The 15,328-nt window shown below is 40.9% G+C and overlaps 1 protein-coding gene across 3 annotated transcripts in view; it reads right to left on the reverse strand.

Annotated features, from left to right (window-relative positions):
- The window catches only part of rabgap1l (RAB GTPase activating protein 1-like), a 115,755-nt gene that overhangs the window by 80,935 nt on the left and 19,492 nt on the right, over positions 1–15,328 (reverse strand). For 2 of the 3 annotated variants that reach the window (XM_070960442.1, XM_070960443.1), the window contains 3 exons: positions 11,227–11,356; positions 6,556–6,649; positions 4,733–4,883 (listed from right to left, as the gene is read on the reverse strand). In XM_070960442.1, coding sequence (XP_070816543.1) covers positions 4,733–4,883; positions 6,556–6,649; positions 11,227–11,356 — 375 coding nt within the window. The remainder of the gene's footprint in view (positions 1–4,732; positions 4,884–6,555; positions 6,650–11,226; positions 11,357–15,328) is intronic. The other variant, XM_070960444.1, reaches the window with a different exon arrangement.

The following is a 15,328-nucleotide window of genomic DNA, read 5'->3' on the forward strand; positions in this document are numbered from 1 at the left end:
ATTCGTTTTATAAGTTTCTGTCATTTGACCGACTGCATCTCCATCTAAACGGCCAAAAATGTATGCATCAATCCAACTGTAAAATTTCAATATGTCTCTGCAGAAGAATCAGAATCAGCATTCATCCTGATTATGTTGCTGATAATTAGTACAAATGCTCTTCCTGGTACAGTGTAAATTTGTTCAGTTCAGGATAAGAGGATGGGATATTGTGCAAAAGCAATGAAAAGAAAAGTTAAAAATTAAAAATGTATTCCCTTGGAAGACATTCAGTTTCATACAGTACGGTCCTAACGGCCTACTGTGGTGAAACTGCTGTTCCAGGCTTCTGATTATGGCCGTTGTACCTGTGGAGAGACGCTGACCTCTGTTAATACACTAGCCGTGCTGCGAGTGAGATTGGTCTTTGGAAAGGCTGGCCTGGAAATAGCTGGCCGAGCTTTTTTAAGCGGTGGGTTCAAGCGCAGCAGAACACCTTGGGCTTGTTCGGCTCTAGGGAGACGAAAAGGTTGTTCAAATGTCACTAGCAACCCCCCAGCCCAGACCCCAAACACAGACCTGCGCCAGCCGAGAAAAGAGTTATTTGTGAATGTCTCAGTTGCCCTAAGGCCATGGTGTGTGTGACAGAGTGTGCATTTGTGATTTTGTGTGTGATAACTGTAAATAAGAGCAGTACAACACTGAACATGACACTTACGATCTATGATATCAAGCTAGACGGCCACGGGCCACGTGCAGCTAAATGCTCAGTAAGTTGGTCAAACCCAGTGGTTCTCAACTTGGGAACAAACACCTTAAGAGGTCAGAAAGATCAATTTGGAGGCTTGCAAAAAGATTTATGAGACAATGTTACCTACAAAAGTGGCACAATAATATTCTTCGCTGTAAAACACAGTAGTTTTTAACTTCTCAGTCTCCAAATAAACAATTGTACATCAGAAAATCATTCTTATAATGCATTTACTGAGGCCATTAAACAATGATTTGGGTGCTTAACCAGTACAAGTGGCAGTTGGTCTATTGCAGTCTATAGAGATTAGACTAGCTGGGTACCAGAATAAACTAGAGCGTACTCAGAGAACTAACCGTTATTATAAGGCGATGGTGTAGGAGTGTGTATACATCTGTACAAACACTTCCTGTCCACACAGCAAATTATAAATGATGAGATCACATTTGTGTCTTTAAACTACATAATCATTTACTGTCATTACAACATTGGTCGTCATAGTAACAGCACAGGCATTCAGACACTAACCTCAAACGAATGGCTGTAGCTCACAGTTTGCTAATCAAGCCAATCGAATCAAATTAAAAATCAAATTTCTATCTAACTATATCCTTTTGCTGTGTCACAAACACTGGCTCGCTACAGCCAATTATATTAGAGAAGAAAAGCACAGGATTCATTCCTAAGGGTGAAATATGAAGGACATTTCATTCAGAGTGCCTGTAGTTTCATAAAGACAAACTCCTGACTTCTACAATGAGAGCAGTTTTAAGAAAAAGTTGCCAGTTTTATGCACATGCAAATGAAAAGCAAATGAATCACAGTGTTTTTCATTTTTTTGAACACAGAACCTGCATGCTGCAGCTAATTTTTCTTTACAAATGCAGAGCAGCGTGAAATTAAAATGATGATCATTGGAAACTTTGTTTAGCTTTTGTGAATCTACATCCAAAATCAAATCAGTTCAATCACCAAGTCAATAACAAAGAGAAATCTGTTTTGGTGATGTAGGTTTGGGACTAGAAACCACACATGGTTTAACACCCAGTGTCTGGGGGTTACTAACATAGCGCCTGTCCAGAACCCCTGGTGATACGCAGTGCTAATTTACGGCACTGATACCCTTTCCATAAGGGCGACAGTCCAATTACTTAAAATTCAATCGGCATTTACGTCGTCACTGGGCCCAGACAACAGACATTAATAAGCTCCACATCACCCTCGCCGATGCTGTCATTTGCCTCTCTTTCCTCCCTCCTCCATCTTGCCTCAGTTCCATTCGTTTGGTGTAGCTATTAATAGACCGGCCACCCGCCTATCAATACCATCACTACTCCAGCAAGACAGAGAATGTGGGCATGGCTCAGCCAGTGGAATGAGAATAAATGAGCTGAACTACAGAGGCTTGGTCTTATGCAATATGAGAGAGAGAGAGAGAGAGACAGACAGACAGACAGACAGAGAGAGAGAGAGAGAGAGAGAGAGAGAGAGAGAGAGAGAGAGAGAGACAGACAGACAGACAGACAGACAGACAGACAGACAGACAGACAGACAGAGAGAAAGAGAGAGAGAGAGACAGACAGAGAGAGACAGAGAGAGAGAGAGAGAGAGAGAGAGAGAGAGAGAGAGAGAGAGAGAGAGAGAGAGACATAGTAAGTAAAAGAAACGTACTATAGGACAGAGAAGGAGGGAGAGGAGAGGAGAGAAACCGGGTTGTAAAGAGCAGAAGACAAACCATTTACCAGATAAAGATGGTGACAGAAAGAGAAAAACTGAAAAAGATAAAGAGATAACTTTACATAGTACGTGAAAGATGACTAAATATGGGACTCAGGAAAGAGAAATCTGCCATTCCTCCTGATGTTTACACACATTCCTTTTCTCCAACTCTCCCCTCAGTGACTACATCCTCATATTTATGGGTCTACATTCTTCCCTCTCCCCATTTTTCTTCTTTCCACCCCCCCACCCCCCCCGCTTATTGATCAAGGTGGGTAGTTTCACCCGCTCGTCCGCGGCAAAGAGAAAGACTATTGTATTATCCATAAAAGCAAAGATCTTTGGCTGTTTTATGTGTTTATATCACCTCCTCCTACTGCTGCTGTCTGGATCATTGGGGCTTTGTCACTCTACCTACTGGTTTATGCATTTCTGGCTAGAAACCCAAAGGCGGCTCACAGACCTAAGGTGACTTCTCGATCACATTTGGAACATTGAGTTTTACTGTGATAACAATAGAAAACAAGCACAGCAATGGCAGTTTTAGTTGAAAAAACCCTAAAAAGATTTTATAAATAACATGAAACTAAGGCACTAATAACATATTAATTAAATCATCAAAATATCAATATATCAAGCACACGATGATAGATTGTTATTGTTATTATAATCATTCATCCCTATGAGTAAAAAGGTACACAAAGCTCCCGCGGTGTTCGTGATTAACAGCATACAGTATAGGAGCCTTTACATAACGAGTCTTTACATAACGAATTCTCCCACAGTTGAACTTGCTTGACTTTTTCTTTGAAAATGTGCAATGATGAACATTCAGAGCTGTTTAATGTCTTGCTAGCCAATTCTAATACAATATGTATGTCAATGGGAAATTCCTTCCATCTCTGCTCTCTGGCCATTGAAGCTTTGACCTTTAATCTTGACTATGACCTCTGTACGACTGGTTGCCTGGTAAGGACAATTTGGGTGTTTGTGCTGCCATTTACTCATGACATGTTACTGCTACTTTGTTCTATTCCTGCAAGTCATTCTGGAGTAGAACAAAATGATGAAAGATGTGTAAACTGTCATCCATTTGCAGTGTTAATGGTCTTTGGGTGCTTTCACACCGAATCTGGTTTGGTTCAACTCTAGAGCGTTCGTCTGCTCAGTTTGGTTCATTTGGGCTGGTGAAGTTGAGAGGCAGTCTCGAATAATAACGCACTTAAGTAAGTTATTTCTTTGTGACAACATCAGTGAAAACATTAACCTGTAGTCATGTGCTTATGTGACTTGCTGTTAGTCACCAAAATTTGATTTCACCACATGGGTCCACGGTGCAAAGATGATGCAGGATGACAGTTGCAAAAACTGTCCAATCAGTGAGTTACCTGTCAGTAAATATGACTTTACGCTTGCAGCTCTTGGTTCATTAAGAGTAAACACGAACTGGAGCTGAACTAAAAGGCAAAGATGGATATTTTTGGTCCCTCGGTCCTAACCAAAGGAAACAGACTACAAGTGCAATTTTCAGCCAGTGTCTTTGTTACACCTGTATAACATTTTCACCACCACCCACCCAAACAAACAAGCAAATTTCAACTGTACCATGGAGGTTGTATATGAACACATCCAACAGTTAAATACTAACGGCCCAAAAATTCACCCAGTGAATTCTTGCAAGCTCTCTGGGAGGCCAAAAAGCCAACACAGGCTGTAATAGTCTGGAGGCGGCACTACATGCATTTAAATGTCACAGCTAAATGAGAATGCCCTCCGACAAAACACACATTTGAGAGGAACAGCTGCAATGACAACTGCAATGTTAATACACACTAAGGTAGACACAATCACTTTCAACAGTGTGTATGCCAAAGTTTCATATCTCGAAAACAAGTAAAACTAATGAAATTTTATGCAAAATACCATCTAGACAGATAAATATAATGTCTAAAGTTTACATGGAGTCTTGAATACAGAGCAGAAGGAAAGACAACTACACACCATAACCTGTAAAATCAAAGTTACTCAACCTTTGTTAGGGGTCATTTTTTTGAGGTAATGCTGAGACATGAAATCCAGTGGAAACATATAATAACCTGTCAGCATGCCAGCTCTCACACCAGGATATGATTAAAAAAAATGTTTGGAAGTCACCATTAGCACAAAAACACACTGATATATGTGAGTATCCTGGACATGTTTTGAATCAGCTTGCATCCTTCCCCATGAGAAGTGCATACAGTAAACACACCTTGCCTGGTCTGTGTGTGTGTGAGGCTTTACCTTGGTGATGAGGATGCGGTAGTGCTCAAGCAGGTCGTGGTTGTCGTGGCAACCAGCCAGCAGCTGCCAGACTTCAGCTCTGAGTGGTTCAGGAATGCCACTGCGAACCAGCGAGGGCAAACCCTTGGGACGAGTGGACAGGTTCCCATGCCTAATACGCACACATGTAGAAGTAATCCATTATTTTATAATCACACTTAATCCATTTCGGCCACTTTAAATATTAATTTGAAGAGCAGCAGGTGCAGATTTCATAATTGTTTAATTATGTCCTTTGTGTGTAACATTCGTGCAGTGACGGTATGAAGGCCAACCCAGTAAATCAAATGCAGACTTTACGCCTCTCACACCGACATATTCACTTCATACTTCACTTCAACTACAGCACCAAGTACAATACCGCAATGTATTCAAGTAACCGCAATGCTGCCATGCTGTAAGAGCTCTCCCACATAAGGAAATATCTTTCTTTTGAAAGCACGCTGTCAGCTCTTTTTAATGATGCTTGAAATCTCATCATAATGCATTTATTGAGGCCATATGAAGACAATTTCCCGATAAACTATTTTGCTTCATTGTGCTGATGCAACAGCAAGAAAACAGGCTGTGGAATCAAATGAAAACATCTTTCATTCAGTTAATTATGTCAGAGTCTGTACCTAAAGCTGTATGTATCAAGGCTGGTTGTTATAAAAGCGCAAAGTATTAAAATAATGTGTTATGGCAGAAAAATAAATGGCTGCATCTGAAGACATCTGTTTTCCATACAAAGTGGGATGATAAAACAATCGAACAGCAGTGATGGAGACGACCCCGACCCTGTAATGGAAATCATGGTATGTATGAGGCAGGGTGAGCCCCAGTCAACAATCAATGTGTCCTGTGACAGTTCTTTTACACAAGATTAAAAGTTAAAATTCATGTTTGATGTAACTATATTTAGAAAAGTAATGGTATATTTACACTTATTTAAGCTCCATCTTCTGTTTACACACTTTGCTATATCCTATTACAGTATAAGTGTGATTCATTCACAAGTTTCTTACATAAATTATTGGTCTCCTTAGGCACTGTTTATGTACAGTGCCTCTTAGGAGGTCCAGCGTGCAGGATTTAGGGGGATAAGATAAGATAAGATAAGATAAGATAAGATAAGATAAGATAAGATAAGATAAGATAAGATAAGATAAGATAAGATAAGATAAGATAAGATAAGATAAGATAAGATAAGATAAGATAAGATAAGATAAGATATTCCTTTGTTAGTCCCACAGTGGGGAAATTTCAAAGTAAAGTGGATAGAAAAAATAGAGGGAATCAGTAAAAAGGACATTAAATATCAAACAAGCAATATAAACAACATAAACAAGGAATATTGAAAAATATGAACAATAGGTACTGATATTGCACATTGGAAGATAGTACTCCTGACTGGAGTATTGATATTATACATAGGAGTAATAACACACCTTACTGGCAGAAATGCAATATAACATTCATGATTAAGTTGTCATTAGTGTATAATCACTTGAAACTACCTTAGAATGAGCCCTTCATAACTACAGTGGGAGCTGGTCCTCTTCTACGGAGTCCACCATGTTGCTCCGCCATGTTTCTCCAGTAGTATTTAACAAAAATATAGTCATCCAGCTGTATACAATTCCATAACGCCACAGAGTATTTATCTCAATCCTGTATTCTCATCCCTACTTATCCTTGTTTCTACCTCTCTCTGGCCAATTTCCAACTGTCTTGAACCATCTAATATTAATCATTTTCAATTTCCAAATGTCTCTGTCTTCCCGTCTCTTTTGAAGCCTTACCATCTGGTGAGGACTCCACCCCAGGACTCGAGGATTTTCTCAGGACAGTCTTTAGAAACGTCTCCTGTTCCACTGGAGATTTCACTATCACTATCTGCAGGAAACACAAACACACCCACATTTTAACAGACGTTAACACATGGATCATTCCTGATATCTGTACCCTTTGTCTACACAAGAATACAGGACTCAGAACAACACCTTGCTGACAAGACCTTTAAACTGTCATGTCATCCTTGTGTCTTAATGTTGCATGTGGTATCAAGCACACAGTAAAAGACAACAGGACACGTTTGGTCTTGAAGATGTTCATCACTTGTTCGAAGACAGTTCACTGCTGACTGGTGAGGTGTTCAAAAAAAGCTGACAGGCTGTGTAAAATGTAAAAGAACAGTAATGCCTCAGTCGTTCACAAGCACTTTATGAAACACATGATTGCACAAAAGACATTACTACATGGCCTTAGGTATGTGTGAGTGAGGGAAGTGTATTGCACATTTTAAAACCTGTTAATATTGATGCCACATACTCAAATGGAGGAAGGAGTGCCTGTGCAGTGCCTACACTTTCTATTATTGCTGTTCTCCTGTCTGGTAGTTCGTGAGGCAGACAAGAGGCAATCAGCACAGTGAACCACTTGTGTTTAGATGCAGAAGCACTAATTGACTGTCTGGCCTACTCTGCTGCTGGAGAGATGAACTGATCCCCACGCAGAGACTGCCCACTGAAACTAACACACACACGTTCCACACTGAGATTCTCATGATATGTCCAGCATCTACAGTATACTGATGACATGTGTAGCTCATACGCCTACATGTATGTATTCTAGATATCATACAAAACTCAGCGTACAAATATATTATGCATGGGAAAAAGAGACAAATACAAATCTAAAATGGGTCATATGTACACATACTGTCTCTTTTTGATCCAGTGTTAACTCATAATCTATCTTCTCCTTAACCTCTTATATTACAATGGATGTAGGAAAAGCATTTTCTGTTAGTTCTGCATTATACATAGATAGAAAATAGGTACCTCTTCGCTTCTGTGAAAAGTAACATATGTACTCAAAGAATATGCAAACATGATGGTAGGACCATGTTTGTTTACAGTATACAGTTGATGATGTTGAGATGGTGACACCCACAGATGATTAGGATTTGCATAGCTTGAACAGTCTCTTTTCCACTGAAGATTGTTGATAAGCAAAAGAAAAAAAAACTACACAGCTACAAGACATATTATATTGTCAATGCAATTTGGCTAAGCTGTATTCATTCTATCCTGTGACCTAGATGACTGTGGTTATTCACAAAAAGTCTAACTACAATGGCTTTATCAAATTATGCTGTGACATTCTGATTGCCTCAATGTAAAACATAACGTAGGATTTTGCACAGTTTTGAAACAAAGCAAAATTCATCAACTCAAGTTCAAGTTTTTAAAACTCTTATTAATCTCAATGATAATGAGACGGACATTTCACAACTGACAGAAATATGAAAAAAACACAATGGCAGCAATGCTATTCTCAGGCCACAGCATTGAGCTCTACTGTAAATGTAAATCAAACAGCAACAGCCCTCAAACATGTTAAACAGTATCATTCACTTCCCACTGAAGCCTTCACTGAGGCCTTGACATTAAATAATGAATTCAGATATTTTCTTTGAGAAAATATGCAGCCACCAAGCTAAATGCACTGCTGCTCCTATACATCTTTACAGCCTCAGCAGGAGCTTTTAAGGTCTTTATAAATGCTTGATGAGCTCTTTCAAATGATTCATGCTGCGTCTGTCCTCAGATTGGTTGAGGCCACGTGGCGAGGAAGCGTGAGTCCAATGCCACTGCCAACTTACCAGGTGATGAAAGAAAGTGTGAAGACGAGGGACATTATGGTTACCTTTTAATCTGGAGGGGGGCTGTGCATTCACTGTAGGATTAGTCTGAAATGGGATCTCTCTGATGTTGAAGTCGCTCGTGGATTGGTTTTGTCTGCATTGAAGTGAGCAGATATTCCCTTCTTTTGTCAGTTCTACCTTTAGCATTTTACCCTATTTTAATGACTTTTATGTGCCCTTTAATTTTTTTGAAACTTGTTTTTAGACCTTCACCTCATATATGACAGCAGTGAAGTGAATCAGTCAGTCTTCTTGTCTCACTGTGGTTCCAGTTATAAATGACAAAGCAGAGCGACCATATGAATATATGTATGATCACAGTCTGTATTAATGTATATGAAAAGGAACATATAGTGCATCTGTGTGTGTGTGTGTGTGTGTGTGTGTCTCTTCACATAGGTATATAAAAAAGGGGTAAATAATAAACACATTAAGCAACAATCACAAAGCATACTGGGAAAGGAAAAGCAAGGAAAAAATGAATGTCAGCTTCAGGCCTATGTTCCACATTGCAGCTCCCAAGAAGAAAAGGAAAAAAACATCCACATGAATTGAATGCGTGTGTGTGCTCGCAGCGGTGGCATCTACACTGGGAGTGTATTCATTTCCGTACACAATGAGGCTGACCTCCAGCTCCTCGGCCCTGAGCGCCTCCAATTTTCAGCTCTGGGGGAGTAGAGGGGCGTTAAAGAAAAAGCCCTCTGAATGGCTCCCACAGTGCCAGCTGAAAGCCGTCAGCTCTAGCCTTGTTGGCTGACTCGTGACTTTGGGCGAGTCAGCAGCACAGGAGAGAAAACTTTTGCCTCCCACTCTGTTAATACCTTTTAGTGCTTCAAGGTGAAACAACTAGAAGACTGCCAACAGTGGCAAAGAAGAGAGAAGAAGCGACAGAATAACACGAAGATGAGCCTCCAATGCTCCTATGTACTGCAACTGTCGCAGTTTCGAAAAATGTATTAATTTTAAAAAAGGATCTTTGTTTTTTTGTTACCACAAAACTGTGGGCTTTTGTCTCCTGTTACAATGTCACAGACTAACCGCTAGATACACACAGAAATGTGCATCTTTATCCAAACCAACATAATGAAACGTGCAGTCTGAATTGTGGCCAGGCTTAATCTGCAGCACCTGCACAGCCGAGCAAGTGGTCAGGTGGAAATGCCAGTCCTGTTTATATTAGAGGGATGAAACTGGGTCATGTTTGGGAATCACTGGAGTCTAACAGCCAGTGTTGGTGCTTTTAGTGGTACTGCTGTTCTGCCTCTGTCACAGCTGCCATTACAGATGGGAAAATATCCACTCTGCTTTGGCTTGTCACCTAAACTGCTCGTGTTTAAATTTAATGGAGTCAGTGTTTCAATCAAGACACTTATGGGAAATTCATATCAAAAGCAACATGGTTTGATAAGTGACTCTTTTCTGATTGGTGATGGTGGCTACTGGTGTGTTTGCGTTGATACAGTGGTCAAAAACTACATTTGGAATGAGAATTATTATGTCTTTCAAACTGTTGTTACTTTAGGGCGGCACGGTGGGGCAGCAGGTAGTGCGTGTGCCTCACAGTAAGAAGGGCATGTTCTTCCCGTGCGTGTGTGGGTTCTTTCCGGGTACTCCAGCTGCCTCCCACAGACCAAAAACATGCTCATTAGGTTAATTTGTGACTCTAAAATTGCCCTTAAGTGTGGGTGTGAGCATGAATGGTTGTTTGTCTTGTACGTTGCCCTGCGATCGACTGACGACCGGTTCAGGGTGTACCACGCCTCTCGCTTGTTGACAGCTGGGATAGGCTCCTGCCCCCCCCGCAACCCCAAAAGGGATAGTCGGTATAGAAGATGAATGAATGAATGAATGAATGAATGTTGTTACTTTAACACATTTAAACAAATGGTACTATTTGGCTGGTCAGGTCTGCTTGTCTTAAGACAATCCAAAAAGGGCACGTGCGGGATGTTTGATGGCAGTTTGATTGTGCCGTGTTGCAGTGCTATAAGCCAAAAAGCCCTAAAAAGAGTGTGCCAGGCTCCCCGCAAAACCACCAGGCTTGACACACAAGCGTGCATAACCACACAAACAGCTATCAAAACCCCTGAGATTCGGCCTGCAGTTTCTGCTTCTCAGCATAACACAGACACACACACAAAATCTGTTGTAAAACACAAAATACACACCCTTTCTTTCACACACGTGCAAACAAACACACACTCAAACTCAGTTCCCACAATCCATCCACACTGTTGTTATCACATGCCTGGCCACACTCACATGACCCACATAAACACATGGTCAAACACACACACACACACACACATTCATACATCCCTGTCGATGTTTATGTGTCTAAACGAAATTAAACTTCACTGTTGATTCATGTCAACCAATGAATAGCGCACGTGTGCCTGTGACAAGGCCTTGCTAGAGAAAAAAAACAAACAACACAGAGAAAGTGTGTGTGTGTGTGTGCGTGTGCGTGTGCGTGTGCGTGTGTGTGTGTGTGTGTGTGTGTGTGTGTGTGTGTGTGTGTGTGTGTGTGTGTTGCTAAGCCTCTATTTCAGACTGAATATCTGGACATATGATCTCATTCAGATGCTGCACATATGGAATATAAAGTAAATCTCCCTCTGACAAGCTATTTGTGGTTAAGCAATTCTTTTCTTTTTTGTACCTGTGTGTCTCATTTTTCTCTGATATGATGTATATATGTGCATATATATATATATATATATATATATATATATAAGAGAGAGAGAGAGAGAAACATCCATACCTTCATCAGCCTCTTCTTCCTCAGTGGGCGAGGCCAGACGTCCTCTTTCTTCATTGTTTCTCTCTGCCTCCCTCTGAAGACTCACCACCTCATACACAGCATCGCTCTGACCCAGCCTCTCCGGTGCCTGCTGCGTGCATGTACACGCGCGCACACACACACACACACACACACACACACACACACACACACACACACACACACACACACACACACACACACACACACACACACACACACACACACACACACACACACACACACACACACACACACACACACACACACACACAGCTGTGTTTCCATCATTTTTGGGGGCATTACATAGGCTTACATTCATTTCCTGCAGATTTACCCTAACCATAACCACTACTTGCCTAACCTTAATCCAAGTCTCATTACTAAAATGTAATGATTTAAATTGTGGGGACCTGTATTTTGTCCTCATAAGCAAGGCGAGTCCCCATGTGAGAAGAAATATTTTCTATTGCTGAAAGGTTTGTCTTGGTAAGGACAAAATGCTAACAAATATTCTTTGACAGGTTCATTGCTAGCATACTGCATGCAGGTGAGCAGCCCACAACCAGGAAATAATCCATTGGCAAACTAACCCAAACAGCTATGGTACATCAGTGTTAGGAGATAACCAGATGCTACAGGGGCTATAGAGGCTCAGTGAATGTGCAATGGTGAACTTTGAGCATTTTTTTTACATATGCACATCACTGATCCCTTCAATCACAGTATGACAGTGTTTGTTTGCTGTGTTAAGGGCATGGACTACATCATAGAGGCCAAAGAAGGACCACAGTCATGGACTAACCCAGAGTTCCTCCAACCACCATACCATCCATGAGGGTCAATCTCAACAAGACAATCAACATGAGCACCCTTAGCCCTCACATTGACCACCTCTCTGACCAATCTATCAGGCCAGAGCTCACAGTACCATCAGGTGATACCTATGAAGGACAAAGAGGCAGGCACAGGGAACTAGGAAGAAGAGCACTACCATCAGCAGCAGAGAGCATGCTGCAATCCAACTGAGGTGGGATGGAAGGAGCTTGCCAGCCAGTCCCTCAATTAAGCAGTCAAGCTTGCACAATTCACAAGGCTTAAAAAAACAAGCAATATAAAACTATTGACAGCCACTGGTATCTCATAAGTTTACAGCACCTGACTGCAGACTATCTGCCCAGAGCGAAACAATGATGGAAAAAGTTGATGTAAAATCATGATTGAATATCAGTGTGTTTCACTGGATGATCATATTATTGAAGCAAAAGGTTGGTGAAAGACTTGGCAGACCATGTGTGTATTTCTTTCCCTCCACACATGTATTAAGGCATCAATAACAATTGTCTAATGTGTGTCTACAGAAAAGAAAGTATAATCACCACATTAAAATCTTTGAAATAGCACCTACTCCTTCTCCTTCAGTAAAAATTCCAGAATATATGAATATGCAAATATTCTTCACTTCACAAGTTTAACTGCTGAACACATGATGTCTCCTACTTCACTGTAAAGCCCATTCTCAGTGTATATGCACTGGAGGCTTCAGGTCTCCACATTACTCTTGTGCAGGCTGAATATTGTACCAGGATTTGCTGCTAAACTATTTGTGACGACACACATGCTCGTACGCCCGCCTCTTGAAATCAGATTTCCAATTAGCACAGAAAAAACTGACACTTTCAGCAATGAATATGACAACAGCCCAGCAGTGTCAAACTCTGCACTTATGTCATTCTACACAGTGAAGCTCAAACATCCAACTCAGCTTCTTTTCACTCATGAAATGTTTTTGCATGAAATGTTGTGCTGCAAACATACACTTGAATAAATATAATAAACAAGAAATGAATTATGTTCACCAGGAGCTGGTAAACTCAACTAAGGATAACAACCTCAGTGAATGCTTTAGGAAAGTGCTGGCTAACACATTAACTATAAGAACTTACAAAGTATACTGATGATGACTGCTATAAGTTTTGTTTTGAAGGCTTGGGTGTAAGAACTGCTTAAAGTAGCTTTTAACTACTCCTTAATCCATCATAATGGACTCCAGAAATGCACAACAGCACAAAGACACAGGCAGACTTGACCTTGAGTGTCATAAGCTGCTGATGGTAATTTCTGGTCTATTCAATTACCGTAATGCAGTTGCCTCTCTCTTCCACCTCGTAGAACGGATCAATGAGCCACATTGATCTGCCCACTCGCATGGCATCTAATGACCAACTCAAGTCAGTGATGAGAGCACAAATTGGGAGAGAATATGAAGCCAGGCCATTTTCTAGAGAAAATCTGAGGAGGCTTAGGTGGCAAATGAATTATTAACAATGATAGAATTGTGACAGAAATGTGGGCCCACTGTGCAAACACAGTGTCATCCACAGTGGATTTACAATAAGAAGGAAGGAGAGAAAAAAATGGATTACCCAACATTGTTTGTTGATACACAAAGAAAGAACAGCTCTGCTAAATGTTATTCTGTGGGATGAATTCATTTTACCTGACAAAATAATGGGACAGTTAATGACTCTTTGTAGCATCACCAAATGTTTTTCTCTAACAAGGCAATTTTCAAAGTTGTCACCTTAAACAACGGTGGCCTTTTTCTTGAGAGCAGTTTTCTGACATGTCTGTAAAGCTAAAATTTTGTAACGCTGAATGCTGAAGGCTTCATCTCCTGCAAATTTTTCACATTAACATATTTGCTGAACTTTTCACTCTTGGAAAAACATGCATTCATGATTTTCTTCAGTCCTAGTCTAAATCTAATCTAAACTAAGTATTGACTTGAACCTGACAGGACTCAATGTTGAAATCATCTTGGACTCGACACAGATGATCTACAGTACCTGCAGCCCTGGCAGGTTTCCTTCCATAGTAAAGCAGACACAAACTCACTTTCCAGTGAAGCCGACAAAGAAAACATTCTGAGAAGTTGGCACTGATCTTGACTCCCTGGTGCTCCAGCTGGCTAATGGCAGTTTTTGGAAATAGGACTACATATTTCATATGACAATAGGACTACATATATTATATGCGTGTATCACCTCTGATTGCCATCTTCCACAAAAACCTCCACACAATATTATCTTTTAATTAGCTCTTAACCACAGCACCGGTCCAACACTCTTCCATTTACTGAGGAGATAACTGGAGAGGCAATCAGGCGGACGAGTCAGACCGCCGCTGTTAATTACCCACATGCCAATAATGAGACAGAGCCTCTTATTAGCTCCCTACAATCCAAAGCTTCCCCACACTCCACTGCTTTGCCAGCTCCCCACGGCCTACTAAAGGAGATCTGCTTTTTAAACAGGGGAGAGGAAGCTTACAGCTTAACTGTTTTGGTTTTTTTTTAAGCACCTGCAGCAATTGCTCAGGCTGGGTGTCCTTGTGTTGGTGGGAGGCAAGTAAATGTGCTTTCTTCACTCTCTCTCTGCAATTTTTAATCAAAGTTGTGAGGAAAGTCAAAAGGGCAAACATTTCAGGGTGTGTGATGTTTTGTCTGTGCACGTTAACAGTAAGCTGATGGATACAGTTTATTTGTTGCCATCAACACACCCACCACATCACTGTGGGTAATATTAAATGTGATAAGTGAGCTTAGCACAATTGCCATTAGTTTTCAGAGAAATTTTGATTGGTAAAGATTTAACTGTACCCATACAAACAGCACACATTTTTCACATCGTATATTTTACAGCACACAGAGATCTAACACAGATTTCGTGCTGCAGGAGGGAATGAACGTCAATGCACCAGCTCGACAATGAGAGGCAGGCAGACTAACAGAGGAGGCGAAAGCAGGAGGTGCACAGATGGAAAGAGAGAAATGGAAGTCAGCTGATTAGACATTTGCATCTTTCAGCACATATCTTACGACAAGCTCTCTTGGGTACAGCATTTGACTGGTCACTGTCACACCACCACGCCTCCAAGCTGCCTGCTCTACCCTCCTCCTCCTCCTCCTCCTCTTTTCATTGGCCTTTGCGGACTGCTTGGCTTGAGTTGGGAAGTGATGTGATATTTGATATTGGACTGTATCATTGAACTTGACTCATCTGTGTCATTACATTTTTAAATG

This window comes from Chaetodon trifascialis, chromosome 4, assembly GCF_039877785.1.
Source record: "Chaetodon trifascialis isolate fChaTrf1 chromosome 4, fChaTrf1.hap1, whole genome shotgun sequence".
Lineage (NCBI taxonomy): Eukaryota > Metazoa > Chordata > Actinopteri > Chaetodontiformes > Chaetodontidae > Chaetodon > Chaetodon trifascialis.